Genomic DNA, 22,856 nt, shown 5'->3' with positions numbered 1-22,856 from the left:
TTCCTGGATGTGTCACAGGTTTTACAAGCTGGCCTTTGTAGTATACCACCTGATGGAAAGGAGAAAGGCCTTCCAGGCAGAGGGAATAGTGTAAGCAAAGACGTGGGAGCATGTTTGGGAAGGTGTGTAATTTTGAGTAGCTGGAGCATAAGATCCTTGGTGTGGATTGGAGGAGGAGGGAAAGCATGGAAATGGAGATGAGGCTGGAAAGACAGGCTGGAGTAAGTGTGTGAAGAGCATTGAATGCTCGCTATCCTTAGGACTGACACCAGGCAGGTGTGAGCATCAAATGATCCAGTTCATCTTCTCTAACAATTATAGTGTAACCAGAGTGAATTTGTTCCCCTTCAGGTCCAGTTTTCTAAACCAAATAAAATCACACTCCAAGTTCCATTTGCCAGAGTTGGCCATGTCTTGGCATGTTTTGGGAAGTCCACTCCTTGGAATTGTCAAAAAAAACTTGGGGGTTTACATGATACCCAGAAAATGGGGAAAATGGGGGCCTGATCTTTTTCCTGGGGTGCTCATTATAGTTACCTTGGTACCTGCCTCCACACGGTACTGATGTCAAGGGCTGCTCCCCCACTTCCACTGACCACCGAGTTCCAAAGCTGTGTTGGCTCCGAGAGGCTCCTGCAATGGTCCTGACTGCCTTGCCTCAGACACCCTTTCACTGTGGTTCTCAAGGCTGATGCCTTGGAGTTTACTCTCCACAAGTATCAAGTGTCCCTCCATTCGGGGTGCTCTTGGGAAAGGCATCTCCCAGTAGTGTCACTCTCTCAATTCAGTCAAAGGCAGTAGCTTCCCTTTCCCTTCTCTCTAGGACAAGCCATCTTAATCTTCCTCAGTGGTCTTGAAGCCCAAAGCTCTTTACCAATCCTGTGTCCTTTCCCATGAAAGGCCACTGTATTTTTGAAGTCAACAGCAAATTGGATGAGCTAAATAAATCTTCACAAAAAGTGATAATGGGAGAAGCAATGCATGTGCCCTTAATGGTGACTTTGGAGACATCATCTTCTCTAAGGTGGGATTGTCTGAGCAGGAATTTCATGTCTGATAAGGTGGCCAAGAGAGACATCATCTGGAAATAGGAGAGGGGAAAAGTGAAGTCAATTGTTGGCAGTTATTTACTGTGGAAGGAATAAATTGGACAGTTGTTATCGTATTTCTCAAAATGACCAGAGCTAATCTCTTAATGTTCTGATATACGTTTTTGTTTTTGTTTTTGTTTTTGTTTTGCGGTACACGGGCCTCTCACTGTTGTGGCCTCTCCCGTTGCGGAGCACAGGCTCCGGACACGCAGGCTCAGCGGCCATGGCTCACGGGCCCAGCCGCTCCGCGGCATGTGGGATCTTCCCGGACCGGGGCACGAACCCGCGTCCCCTGCATCGGCAGGCGGACTTTCAACCACTGCGCCACCAGGGAAGCCCCTGATATACGTTTTTGAGAACATTTTTTGAACACGTATTTGCACATGGTAAACATAGTGGAAGATAAGGCTCCCTTTTACCCTGCCCCCTGTTTCTTTCTCTGGAGGTAACCACTGTTATCACCAGCTTCTTATGTACGCTTCCAGAGATCTTCCAGCCACACAAGAATATATGTGTCTTTTTCCTCTTTCTTTCTTCTCTTTCTTTTTCTTTCTTTCTTTCCTCTTTCTTTCTCTTTCTTTCTTTCCTTCTTTCTTTCCTCCTTTTTTTCATTTTTTTTCTTTCTTTCTTAGTTTCTTAATTTCTTTTCTTTTTTTTAAAATCATACTAGACCTATTTAGTTTTCTTTTTTACTTAAAAAAAATATATGGGATATTGTCTTGTATCAGCATGTAAAGTTTTGTCTTATCCTTAATGACTGCATAGAATGCCATTTGGATTTGTATATAATGTTAGAATTACTTTGTCCTTTCTCAGGCATAGAGTCCACTGGGGGGCAAAAATCCTTCCATCTTGAGACTTTCTAGTTTTTAGTTTGACTATTCTGTGCCTCTTTAAGTGGAGAATGATAACACATCCATCTTCTAAAATGTTTGTGTCTGGTCTGCAGAGACTCCAAAGATGGAAGGCCCTTGAGAAGTTCCAGTTTCTCTAGTTTTGCCATGTAATACAGGCCATTCAGGTTGGAGGCCTACAGTTTTCCTCTTAACTTTTAAAGACATGTTCCATTTTGTAGGAGTTTGGAAATATTTGGATGGTAGCTGATCCTTTGGGAAAACAAGTGACTATGTAGTTGACTGTAGTTTAAAAGTTTCCCCCTCACATTCTTTCTCCCTTCTTTTGTTAATTGGACTAGCTTAAATAAAATGATAGGACAAATTTCACACATCTGAACAAAAGTTTCCACAGTTTAAGGCAGCTCTACCTCATAATTTCAGGCCATGAAACCTCATAGCTGGGTCTACCTGCCAGTAGCCTTGCAGCTACAGGCCTTGCTAGTAAGGGCCTGATTGTCTCTGTTTATTTCCAGTTCAAATTCTTGGGACAGAGACTCAAGCTCAGGACAACTTTTCACAGCAGACCACAGGTCCAATGAGTCAGGGCGATGGTCTCCTGCTTCCCCCTCTAGCCAGCTGTGTGGGGAAGGAGACACTGGGATCTCTGCTTCACCACCAGCAGCTTTGTCCTCATGGGCAAGCTGCCTAAACTGTCTGTTTTTTTGTGGAAGATGGGCCTCAATATTGCCCCTTTCAGAGGGTTAATTTTGAGGATAAAATTAGATCACACATGTAAAACTTAGTACAGTTCTAGGCACAGAGCAAGCTGAGAGTAAATGGGAATTTATCACTATCATTATTATGGAAAAGACACTGTCGTAGATGCTAGAGATACAGAGGTAAAGGTCATAATTCCCCAGGCTGGGGAACACAGGAAAGTCATCTTTATCATGACGGAGAGGGGAAGCTTGGCCCTCCCTGTAGGCTATACAGACATAGACATTTAGTTCATTTGGGCTCTCTGCTGTATTCACCCACCCATCCATCCATCCACCCACCCATCCATCCATCCACCCACCCATCCATCCATCCACCCATCCATCCATCCATTCACCCATCCATCCATCCAGAGTCAGACTTCCGATGTGAGATGGTTGTCTCAGGTTCGCATGCTTATTTGAACTGAAAATTGTGTCAGACTTATTTGTCATAGGGAACCCTGACTTGGTGGTTGTCTGACTCCATTTCTTACTGTGTGACTGGGAAATACTTCTTAATCCAACCTATCTTCGGTTACCTCATCCGTTAAAAAAAGATAGAGATACTAATAGAAGCTAACACAGAGTTGTGAAATGAAGGCCCCCAGCATACAGTGTTCAATAAATGTTAGCAATGGTTATTAACATCACCTATCATTTACCGTGATAAGTGACTCACTAGAGGCAGAGAGCAGATTATCTCGAATTATTGTAGTTATTATTGATGATTGATAAGCTGAGGGAGTGGGAATCTGGAACGACTCCCAAGTCTCATCAAGTCCCTCTTATAGTACTGATTGTACTAAGAATGTCCTTCCTCTTCTTTTCCAGAGAAGCCCTCACCCAGTGCAACAATAAGGGTTCCAGCCTTTCTGTCCCTCAGCTTCTGAATTGTACCTCATGCTCCGAGGTGGTCGCTAGAGTCTGCTGTGACAGATCACAAGTTCCTCTCCCTTCACTCCTCGGGATTCTTTTCGGAATCCCCATCCCAACCCAGGCCTGAATCCCAGGGATCTCACCCCTGCGCCTCGCCAGCCATTGGGGCTGGCACCTCAAGATCACTTTCCGTCCCTTACACTTTAACTCTGTTGGATAACCCAGGAGCGAGACCAGACCCCAGAACCTCAGAAGGTCATGAAAAAGGTCCTTAGAATTGAGTCCCGACTCCTCATTTTACAAGACAGTAAACTGAGGCCAGAGAGGGAAAGAAACTTATGCAAACTGATTAGCAGACGGAGACTCAAATCTGGGTCTCCTGCTCCCGACCCGAGCGAGTCTGTCCCTCGTGGCCTCCTCTCTCCCTGGGGGCGATCCCAAAGCCAGGGCGACGGCGGCCATCCTGGTCCTCCCGGCTCTGAGGAACCCTGGCCGTACCGTTCGCGCCGCAGTTGGAGGCGGCTCGGCTCCCCGGTGACTGCGGAGCTGCCCTAAGGCTTGGAAAAGCCCCAGTGAGCGCCCATCGCGGGAAGAGGAGCTCCGGACTGCCGGGGACCAGAGAAGTGAAGGGAGTCGCCCGGGGTGGGAGTTCGGGGACTGGGTGGGCAGAGACCTGGCTGGGGTGTGGAGAATGACCTGAGAACTTAGCGCCTGGAAACCACTATTGGGCTCCTGCGTGGGGGGAGAGCGGTGGGCGTCCCAGCCTGCGAGTCCCGCCCCACCCCCGGCCTGGCGCGTACATCGGCCCCGCCCCCTGGAGTCCCGTTCTCCCGGCAGCCGGCGCTGAGCGCAGTAAGCCGAACCCTCCCGCCGGCCGCAGCCACCAGTGCAGCGCGGTTGCCGAGCCCGGCGATGCGTTAGGCTACGGGGCCTGGCCGCCGAGGCAGCATGGCCCGGCCCGTGCAACTGGCGCCGGGCTCCTTGGCGCTCGTGCTCTGCAGGCTGGAGGCGCAGGAGGCGGCGGGGGGCGCGGAGGAGCCGGGCGGGCGTGCGGTGTTTCGCGCCTTCTGCCGCGCCAACACACGCTGCTTCTGGAACTCGCGGCTGGCGCGCGCCGCCTCGCGGCTGGCCTTCCAGGGCTGGTTGCGGCGCGGGGTGCTGCTGGTGCACGCGCCTCCGGCCAGCCTGCAGGTGCTGCGCGACGCCTGGTGCCGTCGGGCGCTGCGCCCTCCGCGCGGCTTCCGCATCCGGGCGGTGGGTGAGTGTGGGGCCCAGAGGGGAGGGCGCTTCGCGCTAGCTGCGGGACCGAGCCCCAGCCGCCGGGTTGCGTGCGCCCGAGGCTCAACGCTGAGGAGCGGGAGGTGGCGGTGGGGGCCGAGGGGTTGGGAGGACAGACTGAGTGGCTGGAGGAGGGCCGTCCTCCTAAGACATTCCCTCTGTGGCACACAGGAGCTTCGGCCTCTAAGATATGCCTGGGCGCTGCCCTGAGCCGACTCCAGTGTGACTCCATTCCTCAACTCTTTCAGCCAGTGGAGTGCACAGGGTCCTGGTAGGAACTTTCTACTTGCAAAAGTGATGCTCTAGGCAGAGAGGTTTGGGGCCCGGGGAGCCAGAGTTGCGGTCAGGAGACAGGGGCCTCAGTCTCGGCTCCATGGGGGTGCTCAGGAAGGGTGCACCAGGGGCTGGCCAGATTTTACCGATTGTGAGCTGGCTTTTTAAAATAATTAATTAATTTTTGGCTGCGTTGGGTCTTCATTGCTGCGTGCAGGCTTTCTCTAGTTGTGGCGAGGGGGGGCTACGCTTCGTTGCGGTGCGCGGGCTTCTCGTTGCGGTGGCTTCTCTTGTTGCAGAGCACAGGCTCTAGGCTCGCGGGCTTCAGTAGTTATGGCTCACGGGCTTAGTTCCTCAGCAGCATGTGGGATCTTCCAGCCCGAACCCATGTCCCCTGCATTGGCAGGCAGATTCTCAACCACTGCACCACCAGGGAAGTCCATTTGTTTGTTTGTTTCAAATGACAGACTGGGAGCGGACTAAAGGCTGTGGTTTTCATGCCCTGCTGTACTGGATGCTGCCATGGTGGTGGTCTTGGATCAGGGCCTAGCGGAAGGTTTGGGGTTGTTAACTGCTAGGGAAAAAGAAATAACAAATGGCGCTGTGGACACATCCCATCCCATTACCTAAATAGAGAGAGTTCCTCTTTTCCAGTCTTTTCAGAGAGCCCGTTTGTTAGGAAACAAAAGCTTTTTGCTTGGATAAAATAGCTTTTCATTTGAGAACTTAAACCACTGCACCGCCGAGTGGTCTCTGTTACCTACGAAACTCAGGTGGGTGTCAGCTCCTTGTCACAGGCTGGTTCTGTCTGTATTTAGTGGGGTTGTGAGGACCATTTGATGGTGTGCTGTTGACAAGTCACCAGTTGTTCCAGCCCAAAATTTTGACTCCTACCAAGCAACCCCCTCTCTCTCTCAGCCCATAAATCATCCTGGGAGAAGGGGGAGGAGAAGCAGCAGCAAATAAAAAACATTTGTTTTAGTCCCCAGGTGTAAAGCAGCAGGGTATCATGAGGCACTTGATGTTGTGTATCATCTAGTCAGAGATGACGTCTCCACATCCCAGGCCAGTGAGGTTACACCTTGGCCTCTCACCTCCATGCATCCAGTTCTGTGTGGTACCTCTACCCCCGACCCCCACCTTTCTTCCCTTAAGCGCAAAAAAGAGCTCAGTTGCAAAGCCACATACACACATTTCACTTCCTTTTACTTGCAGGAGTGAGTGAAGAAAATAGGTTTCTGGCTGACAGCGGTGAGCCAAGTAGCCAAGCCAGAATTCTTAAAGGGGAAGGGGTCTTTCAGACAGACTGGATGAAAAACTCTTTTCACTTCTGTGTCCTCGGGTTTTTCTGGTTTGAATTAGTGGTTGCATTCTCTGGTTCCCCCACCCCCTTTCAAAGGGTGAGCATAGAGTACATTGCAGAGAGGGAGTGGATGGGGTTGGGGTCTGGACCTGAGGGTGAAATAGAGAGGGCCTGTGCTAAGCCAGAGGCGGCCGTGATGCCGCCACCTGGGGTCCAGCCAGCAGTGGTGAATGCTGGTTCCTGGGTTGGCCCTGTGTTCTGCCATCTGAAAGATGCAGTGGACAAAGTGAATGTATTATCAAATACTCTGATTCTCCACCCACTAGGTAGTGCTGCCTACCTATTGCACAATTCAGGATGTGATGGACATTGTAGTCTGTGGAGTGTGCAATACAGTGGTCTTTACACTGGGTCATCTCCCCTGATGTGGGGCTCTTGGCAGGAATGATTTTGAGGTTTTTAACAGAGTCGTGGTAAGAATTTGGACATTTAGCTGTAATTTGTACAAAACCAGCTCTTAGGACATTTTGAGGAGCAAAACGGGGAAAGATCTTATTTGATGCTAGTCGGGGGATGCACATGGGGAGGGAGGTTTGTTTTGAATAGAGTTGCTAATTACTACTCTCACTTGGGGGTCCTTGGGTCAGATCAAAGGAGAGGAGGCATCAATGCAGCTCTTGGGCCATCTTAAGAGTCCCAGAAGTTGGCAGGAGGAGCTGACTTCTCCCAAAGAAACTGGAAGTTTCAGTCTGCTTGCTTTCCCAAATCTGGCATCATTGGCTTCCAGAGGCTAAAATGGGCTTCCAGGAAGGCAAGGAAGAGCAGCTGAGAACTATTGCAGGCATTCCACTCTTGCTGTTACTTTGTGGGAAAGAGCAAAATTCTAGAAAAAGACAAAAGCATCAATTTGGTCAGATCAATTTGGTCTCTTTGCTATAGATTTTGTTGTTGTTTTGTTTTTTAAGGCTCACATACTCCTACATAAGAGCATTTGGGCGTGGGGAGTGTTGCTTATCAGCTCAGAGAAAATGCAGGGAGGGGAGGCGGGGTGGTCATCAGCTTTATAAACCCACTGTGCTCCACGGGTCCTTTTCCTGGGCTTCTGGACCTGGGGCTCATGGAGGCCTCATAAGATATGAGGAAGGAGCGCTGTGGCCAAGCAGACAGGAGCATCCTGAGCCCCAGGGACAGACCTGAATTTAAGGTCTGCAGGAGGTCATGTTTTCTCTATGTTTTGTGTCTCTTCTTTCCCTCTTCACTTTCTCTACCTCAGCTTTACTCTGATGAGAAAAATAGTTTCCAGGCTGACAGCATTTCCCTAAAAAGGGGACAAAGGATCTTTAGCAGGATAACCAGGAGCTAACTCTTCTTTTGTGCTCTAGTCCTCAAGTGTTTTCTGTTTCTTTTTTTTTTTTAATTAGCAAATGACCTTAACAAATGAAAGGGTTGAGCTCTGGAAGCTGGAGGGAGTCCTCTGCTTCCCAGGCTGAGCCACTGCAGGTGGTACAGGTGGGGGACACCTGTGTTTGTTTGGGTGAATCAGTTCTTGCTAGAGGACCACACCCACTGGGGAGTTGAAAGGTTAATGATGGCCTCCTGGGGTAAGGGAGGGATGGCTACTTGGCCAAAGTAGTTTGTTCCTCGAAATTTATAGCTGAGGTATCCCCACTCTTTTAGATGAAAGGCTCAGTGTGGCCTTTCATCCTTTTTCATTGAAATAAGATAAAAATAAAAATGCCTATGGGGAGTTCCCTGGTGGCCTAGTGGTTAGGATTCTGGGCTTTCACTGCCGTGGCCTGGGTTCAGTCCCGGGTCGAGGAACGGAGATCCTGCAAGCCGTATAGCGGGGCCAAAAAAAAAAAAAAAAAAAAGGAAAAAGCCTGTGGCTTCTTCAAAATACTTGCTTCATTAATGTATTCATATGCTAGGTACTGTTCTAGTTTTTTTTCTATGTTTTAATGTATCTTTCAATTAGAGTTGCACGTGTTCTCGGAGAAAACGGAGTCGGCCTGTTTATTTCATATTCAGTTCAAGAGGGGATAGTTGAGGGGCTTCCCTGGCCGTCCAGTGGTTAAGAGTCCACGCTCTCACTGCATGGGGCACGGGTTTGATCCCTGGTCCGGGAACTAAGATCCCATATGCCACATGGTGCTGCAAAAAAAAACCCCAAAAAACAAGTGCCCAGCTAGAGTAGAGGCCAATCACTCTTTTATACTAGGTATAAATTTCAGAATCTATTTTGGGATCTTGTTTGGGAGAAGAAGAGCTCAAGGGTACCTGGTGCCTGATGGTTCAAGAGTTGGGCAAACGACTTATCCTTATCTGATTTGGGGAGTGTCCAAGGGGAGTGTGTAGAGATGCTGAGAAGAGGGAACGGTCCAATTCCTATTCTTGTTTCTGAAGTCCTATCATGAATTGGCAGTGGGCATTCTGTTGGATTTAGTAGCTAATGGAATTTTTAAAGTGAAATTTGCATTTAGTGAAATGCACAAATCATAAGTGTAGCATTTTATGCATTTTTCAAGTAATACACATGAGTGTAACCCAAGTTTCCAGCAGGATTTAGCACATTACCATTACCCTAGAAAGTTCCCTCTTGCCCCTTCCCAGTCAGCTCTTCCTCCACCCTCAGAAGTAACCACTATTCTGATTTTTTAAACCGTAAATTAATTTTGCTTGTTCAAGAGCTTCAAGTAAATGGAATCATATACTATGTACTCTTTTGTGTGAGGATTCTTTCACTCAGCGTCATGTTTCTGAGATTCATCTCCGTTGCATTACTAATTTGTTCCTTTTTATTGCTGAGTAGAATTCCATTTTATTAATATACCACCGTTTATTCATTTACCCCTAGATGAACTCCTGGGATGTTTCCAGTATGGCTGTTACGAAAAAGCTTTTATGAATATTTGTGTACACATTTTTTAAGCTTTTATTTCTTTTGGGTCCTTACTTAGGAGAGGAATTGCTGACTCATTGAGTAGGTTATGTTTAGTTTTAGGACACCTTTTTCCAAACTGGTTGTACCATTTTACACTCCTACCCATGAAATGAGACATTTTGGTTGCTCCACATCTTTGCCAACACTTGATGTTGTCAGTCTTTCTAATTTTGGCTATTCCGGGGGTATATAGTGGTATCTTGTAGTTTTAATTTGCACGCCCCAAAGATTTTCTCCTGTGTTTTCTTCTAGAAGTTTTATAGTTTTATGGTTCTATATTTATGTCTATGATCCATTCGAGTTATTTGTGTGAATGGTATGAATTGTAGTTTGAAGTTTTTGGCTTGTTTTTTTTTTGTCATATGGGTGTCCAATTGTTCATGACAATTTGTTGAAAAGACTAGCCTTTCTCATTGAATTCCCTTTGTAATTTTGTTGAAAATCAGTTTACTATATATGTGAGGGTCTGTTTCCATTCATCTTGAGTCTATCCTTTCACCCAATACCGTACTTACTGTAGTTTTTAGTAAGACTTGAAATCAAATATTGTGAGTCCTCCAACTTTGTTCTTCCTCCAAATTGTTTTGGCTACTCTAGGTTCTTTGTTTTTCCACATAAATTTTGGAATCAGCTTGTCAATTTCTAAAAAAAAAAAACAGCTGAGATTTTAATTGGGATTGTATTGAAACAATAGATCAATTTGAAGTTAGATGAGAAATTCATCCTGGTTTTCCCCAAACTGCCCTGGTTTTAGAAATGATATTCTTGCATCTTGAGAACCCCCTCCAGGCAGACTGGGATGATTGGTCACCCTTATTTAGGGAGAATTGACATCTTAACAATTCATGAACATGGTATAACTCTGCTTGAGTGTTCTTAATTTCTCTTGGCAATGGTTTGTACTTCTAAGTGTACAGGTCTTGAATATATTTTTAAATTTATGTTCCTAAGAATGTTTTTGGATGCTATTATATATAGAATTACTTTAAAATAAACTTTTTATTTTGGAATTATTCTATTCTATGCCACAAGGCATGTGAGATCTTAGTTTCCTGACCAGGGATCCAACCTGTGCCCCCTGCATTGGGAGCACAGAGTCTTAACCACTGGACTGCAAGGGAAGTCCCTGGAGTAATTTTATATTTACAGAAAAATTGCAAAGATAGTACAGAGTTTTATATTCATCACCCAGTTTTCCCATAATGTTTTTTACCTTACCTTTTAATTCACATATAAAATTAACCATTTTAAGGTATACAATTCATTGGGTTTTAGTATATTCAGAATGTTGTGCAATCATCCCCATTATCTAATTCCAGAACGTTTTCATTACCCCCAAAAGAAACACTGTACCCACTAGCAGTTTCTCCCCATTCTCCCCTCGCCTGAGCCCCTGCCAGCCACGAATCTACCTTCTGTCTTTTTTTTTTGCGGTATGCGGGCTTCCCACCGCTGTGGCCTCCCCCGCTGCGGAGCACAGGCTCCGGACGCGCAGGGTCAGCGGCCATGGCTCACGGGCCCAGCCGCTCCGCGGCACGTGGGATCCTCCCCGACCGGGGCACGAACCCGTGTCCCCTGCATCGGCAGATGGACTCCCAACCACTGCGCCACCAGCGAAGCCCTACCCTCTGTCTTTATGAGTTTGCCTATTCTGGACGATTCATGTAAATGGAATCACACGTAAATGTGGTCTTTTGTATCTGGTATATTTCACTTAGCATAATGTTTTCAAGGTTCATTTGTGTTGTATCGTATGTACTTCATTCATTTTTATGGCTGAATAATATTAATTGTATGAATATAGCATGTTTTGCTTATCTGTTCATCAGTGGATGGTTATTTGGGTTGGTTTCACTTTTTGGCCACTATAAATAATGCTGCTATGAACATATGCTGCAAGTCTGTGTGTGGACATATATTTTTATTCTTGGGTAGATCCCATTTGGTTATTTTTTAATAATTTTTTCTCTGATGAGATTTCCAATTTGTTCATTACAAGTATGTTTTCTTTTTAAAATCTTTCAGCATAGTTATACCAGCTTCTATAAAAATCCTTGTCATTCTAATATCTCAGTCATCTCAGGGTCAGTCTCATTGGTTGCCTTTTCTTTTGAATGGTTCGCATTTTCCTGTTTCTGTGTTGTTTAGTACTGTGGATTGTATCTCTGACATGATGAGTGATCTGTTTTAGAGACTCTGGATTGTTATGTTCCTCTGTAGAGTTTGATTTTTCTGTTTATCAGGCACTTAATGTGGCTGGGCTCAAATCTCTGAACTCTGTTTCCCCTGTAGTAAATGGCAGCTAAAATCTCTTAAAGTAGGCTAGTTATGCCCTCTGCATGCATAGTTCATAGTTCAGCCATAGAGTCAGACTGAGTTTATACGCAGACTTTGCGGTTCCACCTCCTTGGCTCGGTCCTTTCCAGCATCACTTTCTTGCTGTTGTAGCTGCTCCAAAGTGGCCTTAGATTCTTTAAGCCAGTAAGACTGGTTTTTGGGTTTCTACCAAAGTTTTAGCCTCCCGGCCTGGCTCCTAATGGAGCCTGCCTTTAGGTGAAGAGCTATAAAAAGAAATGGAAAACTTATCCATTGCCATTTCCTTCCAAGAGGACCACCCCTCCGGTTTATGCCTGATTTTGTTTGCTTTTCAGTACCTTCAGGGAAAAGCTTTTCTATTTTGTCCAAGGTTATGGTTATTTTCAAGAGGGTTAGTCTAGTAGCATCTTGTCCACCGTTATTAGAAACAAAACCTCATTAATGAATGTTTTTAGGTCCTGTCTTTTCCTCTTTTAAAATGTCATGACCCTGGGACTTCCCTGGTGGTGCAGTGGTTAAGAATCTGCCAGCCAGTGCAGGGGACACGGGTTCAATCCCTGGTCCGGGAAGATCCCACATGCTGCGGAGCAACTAAGCCCATGCGCCACCACTACTGAGCCTGCACTCTAGAGCCCGCGAGCCACAACTACTGAGCCCATGTGCCACAACTACTGGAGCCCGCACGCCTAGAGCCTGTGCTCCGCAACAAAAGAAGCCACCGCAGTGAGAAGCCCATGCACCATAACGAAGAGTAGCCCCTGCTCGCCGCAACTAAAGAAAGCCTGTTTACAGCAGTGAAGACCCAATGCGGCCAAAAATAAATAATAAAAAGTTAAAAAAAAAATGTCATGACCATAAAGAAAGTAATGGTGATGACAAGATCGTTTAGCCAGTCACTAAAACAAATGCCTCTGTTCCAGCTCTCCCTTCTCCCAGAGAGACCTTGGTATTTTTCCAAGTCTTTTCTAGCTTGATTATCCCTTTTCTCCTGTTTGGTGGTAAGTGGAATAACTCTGCCCATTTTGCAGACAGGAAATGGAGTCAAAGCTACGATGTGGGTGGTGTTGCTTGGGTTTCTTGTCTTCCTCTCTGTTCACCACCAGTTCTCCCAGGGTTCCTGTGGAAGCTCTGGTATTTTTCACCAGCCAGAGCCCCAGCACTCCCTCTCCCCCTGAGGCTATCAGATTCCCACCAGGCCTTTGGTCTACTCCAAGGTCTGGGAAATGGCAGAAACAGCTGCTCTGACCATGCCCCTGCTCTCACCTCCCTCCTTCCTACCCAGGATCTTTCCAGCCAGGTTTTTCTGGCTTTGTTCTGCCAGATGTTGCCTTTTACCTTATTCTGCACAGGGGCAGCTGAAGGATTCAGTCTAAAAGAGCCAAAGGGCTCACACCAGGGTGTCTTGTAGGCATATCCTTGTTATCAAGCTGGATGATCTGTATGTAGCATCTGGGTAGTTAGTGAGTGTCCTTGGCTTCATGTTTTGATTTGGCAGCTGGTGCACGAGAGACGGCACCTCTAGTTGCTGCCATGTAGCGTTGAGGTCCAGCGGGATGAAAGGCGCCATCAACCTGAAAATCAGCTTGGAGTCCTCTTCCCTCTCCCTCATCCCCAGCCAGTAGGTCACCAAGTTCTACGAGGCTGAACTCCTCGGTTTCTCTCAAACCCACCCCTTTCTCTCCATTTCCACTGCTAGGCCTTTGTCCAACCAAGATCTCACCATTTCCTACCTGAATTATGGCTCCAGCTTCCTCCCTTTTTGTGGTGCCACCTCCTGTCTTGCCCTGTGTGCTCCAGTTCATTCACCATCCTACAGGGAGACAGGCTCACAGCATCTAAAATGCAGATCTGATCCTGCTCTTCATCTGCTGGAATCCCTTCTGCTTCTCCCCTTATCTTTTCAGGAAAAGTCCAGAGCCTTTAACATGCACTGCAGGGCTCTCTAATCCAGGTCCAGCTTGAGCTTTCCCTTTATCCCCACCTTCTGAGACGTGCCTGTCTTCCTATATCAGTTAGGGATCAATCAGAGAAACAGATCCAGTGTGAGATATATATTGAGAGATTTATTACAAGGAATTGGCTTTGCATGATTGTGAGGTCTGGCAAGGCAAGTCCCAAATCTGTAGGTCTGGCCATCAGGAGGGGCAGGCTGGAACTCACAGGCACAAGCCAAGGCCGCTGGGCGTATGTGGAGTTTCTTCTTTCGGGGAGCCTCAGTTCTGCTCTTAAGCCCTTTCAACTGATGGAAGCCTAGATTATGTAGAATAATCTCTCTTATTTAGGTTAATGGATTATAACCTTTAATCACGTCTGTAAAGTAGCTTCACAGCAAAGCCTGGGTTAGCATTTGATTGAATAACGGGAGCTGTAGCTTAGCCAGGCTGACATATAAGACTGACCATCCCACTTCCCTTCAGCCAGACCTGGGTGCTGTGTTCTGAACAAACTGGGCTCTCACATAGGCTGTCTTTGCATGCTGTTCCCTCTCCTGGGTGCCTGAGATGGGTGCTCTTCGGTTTCTCCCATGTCTGCCATGAGTAGAGTCTCCAGCACTGGGTATATTTACGTGTCTGTTGCTCTCCAAGGAAAAGCAAACTGTTGAGTCATCCTTGAGTTTCAGACACTTCCGTTCTTACCTCTGCTGCTGGCTGAGGGATGAATGCCCAGAAAGTTTGATGGTCAGCTCCAGACTGTTCGTTTTAAAACATGGTCATCTTCCTTCTTTCATTGTACCATGCATTGAGCTTCTTAAATACCCCTGTGGATCTCACATGGATCACTACTGAAGAACACCAGCACAGAATCATCTTCAGCTGCAGACAGCAAAACTGAGACTTGAAGAGTCCCTGCAAGCTGTGGTTTAAAGTTTCCTGATCACGCAAAGCCACTTCGGTTAGTAGAGAAAACCCAGGTTCAAATTCCTGCCCTGCCACTTACTAGCTCTGGGCCCTTGAGCTAAATACTTACCCCTCTCAGCTCTATTGTCTTCATAGGTACAAATGAGGATCTAATAGCTGCTTTGCAGGTTATTTTGAAGATAAGGTACCTGAGGCATTCAGCCTGCAGCCTTGTCCAGAGTCAAAGTCAGGAAAGCAACAAACACACGGGAATCTTTAGCACGGAGGGAGAAGAAAATGTGTCTCTGGATTCTCATTCTCTCGATAGCCTATCTCCGCTGGGACCTGTGCTGATTATTGCTGGTCTGGCACATGTTTATGTTCAAGATCTCTGTCCTTTTGTCGTGTGCTTCCTGTCCTATGTAAGACCCTTGGTGCCGGTCAGGTCCACAGCCCTTTGAGCCTTACCTCAGATCCAAAGGGTGCCTGGTGCTGTAGAGAGAGCCCTGAACTGGGATTCCGATGCCTGAGTTTGGAACTAACCCTGCTGCTAAGTTTCAGGGAGCCTTCAGGTCAGTCACCTCATTTTTCTGGGCCGCTGGGTCTTCAGCTGTGAACAGTCCACTGCTCACTTTGGCTTTGTTGACTGGCTCAGGTTTCCCAACCCCTGGCTGGGCACTAACGTCACCTGTGTCAGGAGGCCCAGGGAAGAACAGGCAAAAGCTCACATTGAAGTTGCTTGAGATATTTTCCACAATCAGGGAAGTTGCACCTTCCCCTTATCCCTTCCCAGCCATCTTGATTCTTTAATAGCATCCTGCTTTGCGAAGCGTCTGAAGTCGCGAGGCTGTTGGAGCGCTCCATGCTGGGCCTCCGTGCTCGCACAGTCATTTGTTAGGTATGCGTTGAGCCTTTACTGTGTGCCTGGCCCTGTGCACACACGATTCAGAGGGACAAAAGGCTCATGCCCTGACCTCAAGGAGCTCACAGACTAGGAGTCAGATGGACAAGTAAGTGATACAGAATCATATGGAGCGATAGAAGGACAGCTGACCAAGAGTCCCATGCATGTGTGCACGTGTGCATATGTGTCCAGGAGAAGGTGATGCCTGAACTAAGATGGAAGGAATAAGTAGATGTTAGCTTGATGAGAAGCACATTTTTTTTTTTTTTTCCGGTACGCAGGCCTCTCACTGTTGTGGCCTCTCCCGTTGCGGAGCACAGGCTCCGGACACGCAGGCTCAGCGGCCATGGCTCACGGGCCCAGCCGCTCCACGGCATGTGGGATCTTCCCGGACCGGGGCACGAACCCGTGTCCCCTGCATCGGCAGGCGGACTCTCAACCACTGCGCCACCAGGGAAGCCCAAGAAGCACATTTTAAGAAGAGGTGGGGAGAGGGCATGTGTCCCTGGGCATGGCCCACATGAGGAACCACAAGCAGCCGAGCACAGCCAGAGCATGGAATGGGAGGTAGGCAGTGGCATGAAGGGCCTGGAGAGGGGCTGGCCTGTGACAGGCCTTGACTGCTATACTGAGGAATAGGAATGTGGATTTAAGCCTGAGGCCGCTGAAGAGTATCAAGCAGTAGAGTACATGTATGTGTGTGTGATTACGTTCATAATCCTATTTAATGTGATACAACGTAGATGTTTCCCAGCCTTATGTGTGTATCATCTTCCGTAGAGATTGTTGCCTGCACTGGCGGTGCCTTTGACGGGGTTACATAACCCCTGTGGTCCACTGCAGTTTATGCTGTTGGTGCTTATTAAGTGGTTACTCTGTCATCTGAGTAAGGCCGTAGAAAGAGCCCAAAGGCCATGCAGGACACCCAAGATCTAACCCTCTGTCACTAACCTGATGAATAACCAGCTTCTCATCCAGTCCTCTTGGGGCCTCAGTTGCCTTGTCTGTTGGCAAGCCTTCTACCTGCCCTTCTACTTCACAGCATTGGCATCAGGCTCAAATGAGATACTACCGTGAAAACACTTTGTAAAGTACAAAGTACAAGCACCAAGCTATGTTTCCATTTATTTCTTATCTTTCATCAATGTTTTCAGTGTACAAGTCTCTCACATCCTTAGTTAAATTTATTCCTAAGGATTTTATTCTTTTGGTACTGTTGCAAATGGAATTATTTTCTTAATTTCCTTCTCAGATAGTTCCTTGTTAGTAAATAGAAAGGCAACTAATTTTTGTATGTCGATTTTATATCCTGCACTTTGTTGATTCATCTTAACAGTTTTCATTTCATTTTAACAGTTTTTTTGTGGGGTTTTTAGAGTTTTCTTCATATTTGATCATGTCATCTGCAAATAGATAATTTTACTTCTTCCTTTCCAATTTGGCTGACTTTTATTTCTTTTTCTTGCCTAATTGCTCTGGCAAGGAGTTCCAGGACTATGTTGAATAGAAGTGGTGAGAGTGGGCATCCTTGTCTTGTTTCTGATCTTAGAGGAAAAGCTTTCAGTTTTTTCCTATTGATTATGATATGAGCTGTGGGCTTCTCGTATATGGCCTTTATTATGTTAATTAAGACTAAGGTAATGTTCATGGAATGGAGGACTTAATATTTTTTAAATGTCCATGCCACCCAAAGTGATCTACAGATTCAGTGTGTTCCCTATCAAGGTCTCAACGACAACCCTGAATAGCCAAGACAATCTTGAGAAAGAAGAACAAACTGAAGGTATCATGCTCCCCAATTTCAAACTATATTACAAAGTTACAGTAATCAAAATGGTATAGTACTGGCACAAAAACAGACACATAGATTAATGGAGCAGAATAGAGAGCCCAGAAATATGCTTATATGATCAATTAATCTGTGACAGAGGAGGCAAGAATATACAATGGGGAAAAGACAGTCTCTTCAATAAATGGTGTTGAGAAAACTGGACAGCTACAGGCATGAGAATCAAACTAGACTACTTTCTCACACCATTTACAAAAATAAACTCAAGGGATTTCTCTGGTGGTCCAGTGGTTAAGACTCTGTGCTTTCACTGCAGGGGGCATGGGTTCGATCCCTGGTCTAGGAGCTAAGCTCCCACATGACGTGTGGTACAGCTAAAAAAAAAAAAAAAGAAAGAAAGAAAGAAAGAAAAAGAAATGACAAAAATAAACTCAAAATGGGTTAAAGACCTAAATGTAAGACCTGAAACCATAAAACTCCTAGAAGAAAACATAGGCAGTACACTCTGATATCAGTCAAAGAGCATTATTTTTTTGAATATGTCTCCTTAGGCAAGGGAAACAAACTACATCAAACTACTAAGCTTTTACACAGCAAAGGAAACTATCAGCAAAATAAAGAGGCAGCCTACTGAATGGGAGAATATACTTGCAAATGATATATCTGATGAGGGGTAATATCCAAAATATACAAAGAACTCATACAACTCAACATCAAAAAAAACCAACTCAATAAAAAAATGGACAGAGGACCTGAATAGACATTTTTCCAAAGAAGACATACAGATGGCCAACAGACACATTCAAAGATGTTCAACATCACTAATCATCAGGGAAATGCAACCAAAACCACAGTGAGGTATCACCTCACACCTGTCAGAATGGCTATTATCAAAAGGACAACAATGGGAATTCCCTGGTGGTCTGGTGGTTGGGACTCAGTGCTTTCACTGCTGGGGCCAGGGTTCGATCTCTGGTTGGGGAACTAAGATCCCACATGCCACGCGGTGCGGCCAAATAAAAAAAAGACAACCAAAAACAAGTGCTGACGAGGATATGAAGAAAAGGGAACCTTGCGCACTGTTGGTGAGAACGTAAATTGATACAGCTACTATGAAAAACAATAGGGAGGTTCCTCAAAAAATTAAAACCGTACCCTCCAGCAATTCCACTTCTGGGTATTTATTCGAAGAAGACAAAACACTAATTAAAAAAACACTAATGTTCATTGCAGCAGCATTTACAATAGCCAAGATATGGAAGCAAGCCAAGTGTCCATCAGTAAATGAATAAATGAATGAATAAAGAAGATTGTGTGTGTGTATACACACACACACACACACACACACACACACACACATACACACAATGGAATTTTACTCAGCCATAAAAAAGAATGAAATCTTGCCATTTGTGACAATATGGGTGGACCTAGGAGATATTATGCTAAGTGAAATAAGTCAGACAGAGAAAGACAAATACTGTATGATTTCACTTACATGTGGAATCTAAAAAACAAAAAAATTGGGAATTCCCTGGCAGTCCAGTGGTTAGTACTCTGTGCTTTCACTGCCGAGGGCACGAGTTCAATCCCTGGTCAGGGAACCAACATCCCACAAACTGTGCTGCATGGCAAAACAAAAGAAAACAAACAAAAAATTAACAAGTGTCACAAAATAGAAGTAGACTCATAGATACAGAAAACAAACAGATTGTTGCTAGAGGGCAGGGGGTTTGGGGGAATGAATGAAATAAGTGAGGGAGATTGAGGTACAAATTTCCAGTTTCAAAATAAATGAGTCACAGGGATGAAATGTACAGCATAAGGAACATAGTCAGTAATATTGTAATAACTTTTTTTTTTTAAGGGAACTTTATTATTTATTTATTTATGGCTGCGTTGGGTCTTCGTTGCTACACGGGCTTTCTTTAGCTGTAGCGAGCGGGGGCTACTCTTCATTGCGGTGAGTGGGATTCTAATTGCTGTGGATTCTCTTGTTGCGGAGCACGGGCTCTAGGCACACGGGCTTCAGTAGTTATGGCACGAGGGCTCAGTAGTTGTGGCTCGTGGGCTCTAGAGCGCAGGCACAGTAGTTGTGGCACATGGGCTTAGTTGCTCTGTGGCATGTGGGATCTTCCTGGATGAGGGCTCGAACCCGTGTCCCCTGCATTGGCAGGCGGATTCTTAACCACTGTGCCACTAGGGAAGCCCTAATATTGTAATAACTTTGGTGACAGATGGTAACTAGACTTTGGTGCTGATCATTCTGTAATGTACAGAAATATTGAATCGCTATGGTGTGCACCTGGAACTAACACAGTGTTGTAGGTCAATTATACGTCAATAAAAATATAAATAAATTGAGATTTCCCTGGGGCTTCTACGGCAGGGGGTGCAGATTTGATCCCTGGTTGTTGGTTTTTTTTTTTTTTTTTTTTTTTTGCGGTACGCGGGCCTCTCACTGTTGTGGCCTCTCCCGTTTCGGAGCACAGGTTCCGGACGCACAGGCTCAGCAGCCATGGCTCACAGGGCCCAGCCGCTCAGCGGCATGTGGGATCTTCCCAGACCGGGACACGAACCCGTGTCTCCTGCATCGGCAGGCGGACTCGCAACCACTGTGCCACCAGGGAAGCCTGAGTTTGCCTTTCTTGAGTTCACGGGTTTCCTGGATCAGAGGGCATTCAGTGCCCCCCTGGAGGTTCAGCTAAATTATGCTAGTAGGAAAGTCAGACTTTAAGCTTTTACAATGCAGAGAACTCTTTAGATCAGCTAAGTTTTTACAGATGAGGAAACAAACTGCTTGCCCAAGATCATTTGCAATATTAAGCTTGTTACATGATAATTGACTTGAAAAATTTATCTGTTGGGGAAAAAATGTGCAAAATGATCCCCTTCTTGTTGATATAAGGTACCTACCTTTCTAAGGCTCTGCACCATTTCTTTAACAGTTAATTAAGGATAGGAATTCCCTTGTGAGATTCTTTAAAAATCACAACAGCTCTTGTCCCCCCCAAGTCTAAGACCATCAGTTTTAACTATTCATTTGATGGAAGGGTCTAGCTATACAGAATTTTCCATGGCTGATTAGTCTTGCATAAGTGCAGTTACTTATAAATTATATTTATTTCTTTATTTAAAATGATTTATTTATTTATTGGCTGTGTTGGGTCTTCGTTCCTGTGTGCGGGCTTTCTCTAGTTGTGGCGAGTTGGGGCTACTCTTAGTTGTGGTGCACAGGCTTCTCATTGCAGTGGCTTCTCTTGTTGCGGAGCACGGGCTCTAGGTACTTGGGCTTCAGTAGTTGCAGCACATGGGCTCAGTAGTTGTGGCACGCGGGCTCTAGAGCGCAGGCTCAGTAGTTGTGGCGCACGGGCTTAGTTGCTCTGCAGCATGTGGGATCTTCCAGGTACAGGGCTCGAACCCGTGCCCCCTGCATTGGCAGGCAGATTCTTAACCATTGCACCACCAGGGAAGCCCTATAAATTATATTTAAAAAATGAAATATTTGCCTTCTTTTCTGGGGATTTAGTGAGGTATAATTTACATACAGAAAAATGAACGTTTTTAGGTATACAGGTCTGAGTTTTGACAAATATAAACAGTTTGTAATCGCCACCACAATTAAGATATAGAATATTTCCATCACCACCCAAATTCCCTAATGACCCTTTGGAATCAATCCCATCCTTCTACCCCTGACCGTTGGCAACTGCTGATCTGATTTCTGTCTCTATAGTTTTGCCTTTTCTGGAATGTTATAAATGCATCATACAGTGTGTAGCCTTTGTGTCTGGCTTCTTGCACTTTGGGTAATGCTTTTGAGATTCATCAGTGTGTGTATCGTTAATTCGTCCCTTTTTGTTGCTGAGTAGTATTCCATCACATAGATGTTCCACATGTTCATCCATTCACCTAGATGATGGACGTTTAGGTTTGCTTACAGATTTTAGTGATTATGAATAAAGCTGCAGTAAACATTTGCTAACAGGTCTTGGTGTGGCTGTATGTTTTCATTTTTCTTGGGTAAGTACCTAGGCATGGGATTAGAGGGCTATTTTCCTAAGTGACTGTACCATTTTTTATTCTCAGCAGCAACATATGAGTGTTCCGTTTCAGCGTTGATACTGTATTTGATTTGGTTTGATTATTTTTGGCTATTCTAATAGGTGGATAGTGGTATTTCATTGTGTTTTTACCTTGTATTTCCCTAATGCATCTTTTCGTGTGCTTATTTGCCATTTGTATCTTTGATGAAGTGTGTGTTAAAATCTTTTGCCCACTTAACAAAAAAAAGTTTGTTTTTTTCCCTTATTGAATTGTAGGAGTTCTTCATACGTTTTGGATATGCCTTTTATCAGATATGTGTTTCGCAAATGTTTTCTCCCAGTCTGTGGCTTGTCTTATTATTATTTCTTTTTACCAGAGTCTTGGGAAGAACAGAAATTTTTAATAAAATCCTATTTATCAGTTTTTTAAAATTGTGTGTTTGTTGTGACCTATCTAAGAAATCTTCGCCTAACTGAAATCACAAATATTTTTGTCCTATGTTTTCTTTTAGAAATTTTATACTTTTAGGTTTATATTTAGATCTATGGTTGCATTTCATGTAAATTTTTGTTTACAGTGTGAGTTATGGGTCAAGGCTTATCTTTTTTTTGCATATGTATGTCCAGTTTTTCAAGAATCATTTATTGAAAAGGCTGTCCTTTCTACATTGAATAACCTTGGCCCTTTGTCACATATCAGTTGACCACGTGTGTTGGTCTATTTCTGGTCTGTATTCTGTTCTTTTGATCTATATGCTTATCCTTTCACTAATGCTACACTGTCTTGATTACTGTAGCTATGTAGTAAACTTGAAATCAGGTATTGTCAGACTTCCAACTTTGTTTCTTTTTGTTTTGGCTATCTTAGGTCCTTCCCCTTTTCCATATAAATTTTAGATTCATCTTGTCAAGTTCTACAGAAAAAAAAAATCCTGCTAAGATTTTTATTAGGATCTTGTTAAATCTATGGATCAATTTGAGGAGAATTCACATCTTAACAATACTGGGTCTTCTGCTGTATGGACACAGTATATCTCTTTATTACATCTTCTTTGTGCCTGGCTGTTACAAATGTCAATTTTGACCTTTGACTTGTGGAGTCTTTGAAAGCCTTCTGTGAAACCAAATGGCTTATAGATACCAAGGAGTAAGCAGTGCAGGTGCATGAGGTTCTGGAAACCCCAGAAGACCCATTTAAATTCTCGAGAGGCACAGAGGCACTGAGGATCAAAAAGGGACAAATCCCTTGGGAAGAATTAGAAAATTCATATCAACTGAGAGGAAAAATATTTTGAAAGGCAACAAAAGTTGACCCCAGGGCTTCCCTGGTGGCACAGTGGTTGAGAGTCCGCCTGCTGATGCAGGGGACACGGGTTCGTGCCCCGGTCCGGGAAGATCCCACATGCCGCGGAGCGGCTGGGTCCGTGAGCCATGGCCGCTGAGCCTGCGCGTCCGGAGCCTGTTGCTCCGGCCACAGGAGCAACAGTGAGAGGCCTGCGTACCGGAAAAAAAAAAAAAAATATATGACCCCAGTTTAACATTTAAGAGCATAAGCAGATACATGTTTGTTGGGTGGCTTGGGTTGTTGGGGAGTTTGTTGTGTCAGGT

The 22,856-nt window shown here is 45.3% G+C and overlaps 1 protein-coding gene across 2 annotated transcripts in view; it reads left to right on the top strand.

Annotated features, from left to right (window-relative positions):
- The first annotated feature begins 4,413 nt into the window (after nt 1-4,413).
- The window catches only part of STOX1 (storkhead box 1), a 50,306-nt gene continuing 31,863 nt past the window's right edge, over nt 4,414-22,856 (top strand). The window contains exon 1 of one of the 2 annotated variants that reach the window (XM_073793529.1): nt 4,414-4,819. In XM_073793529.1, the coding sequence (XP_073649630.1) occupies nt 4,510-4,819 (310 nt within the window). In that variant the 5' untranslated portion in view covers nt 4,414-4,509. The remainder of the gene's footprint in view (nt 4,820-22,856) is intronic. The other variant, XM_019936169.3, reaches the window with a different exon arrangement.

The sequence above is a fragment of the Tursiops truncatus genome, chromosome 16 (assembly GCF_011762595.2).
Source record: "Tursiops truncatus isolate mTurTru1 chromosome 16, mTurTru1.mat.Y, whole genome shotgun sequence".
NCBI classification, from domain to species: Eukaryota; Metazoa; Chordata; class Mammalia; order Artiodactyla; family Delphinidae; genus Tursiops; species Tursiops truncatus.
This window is presented reverse-complemented; position numbering and strand designations above follow the sequence as displayed.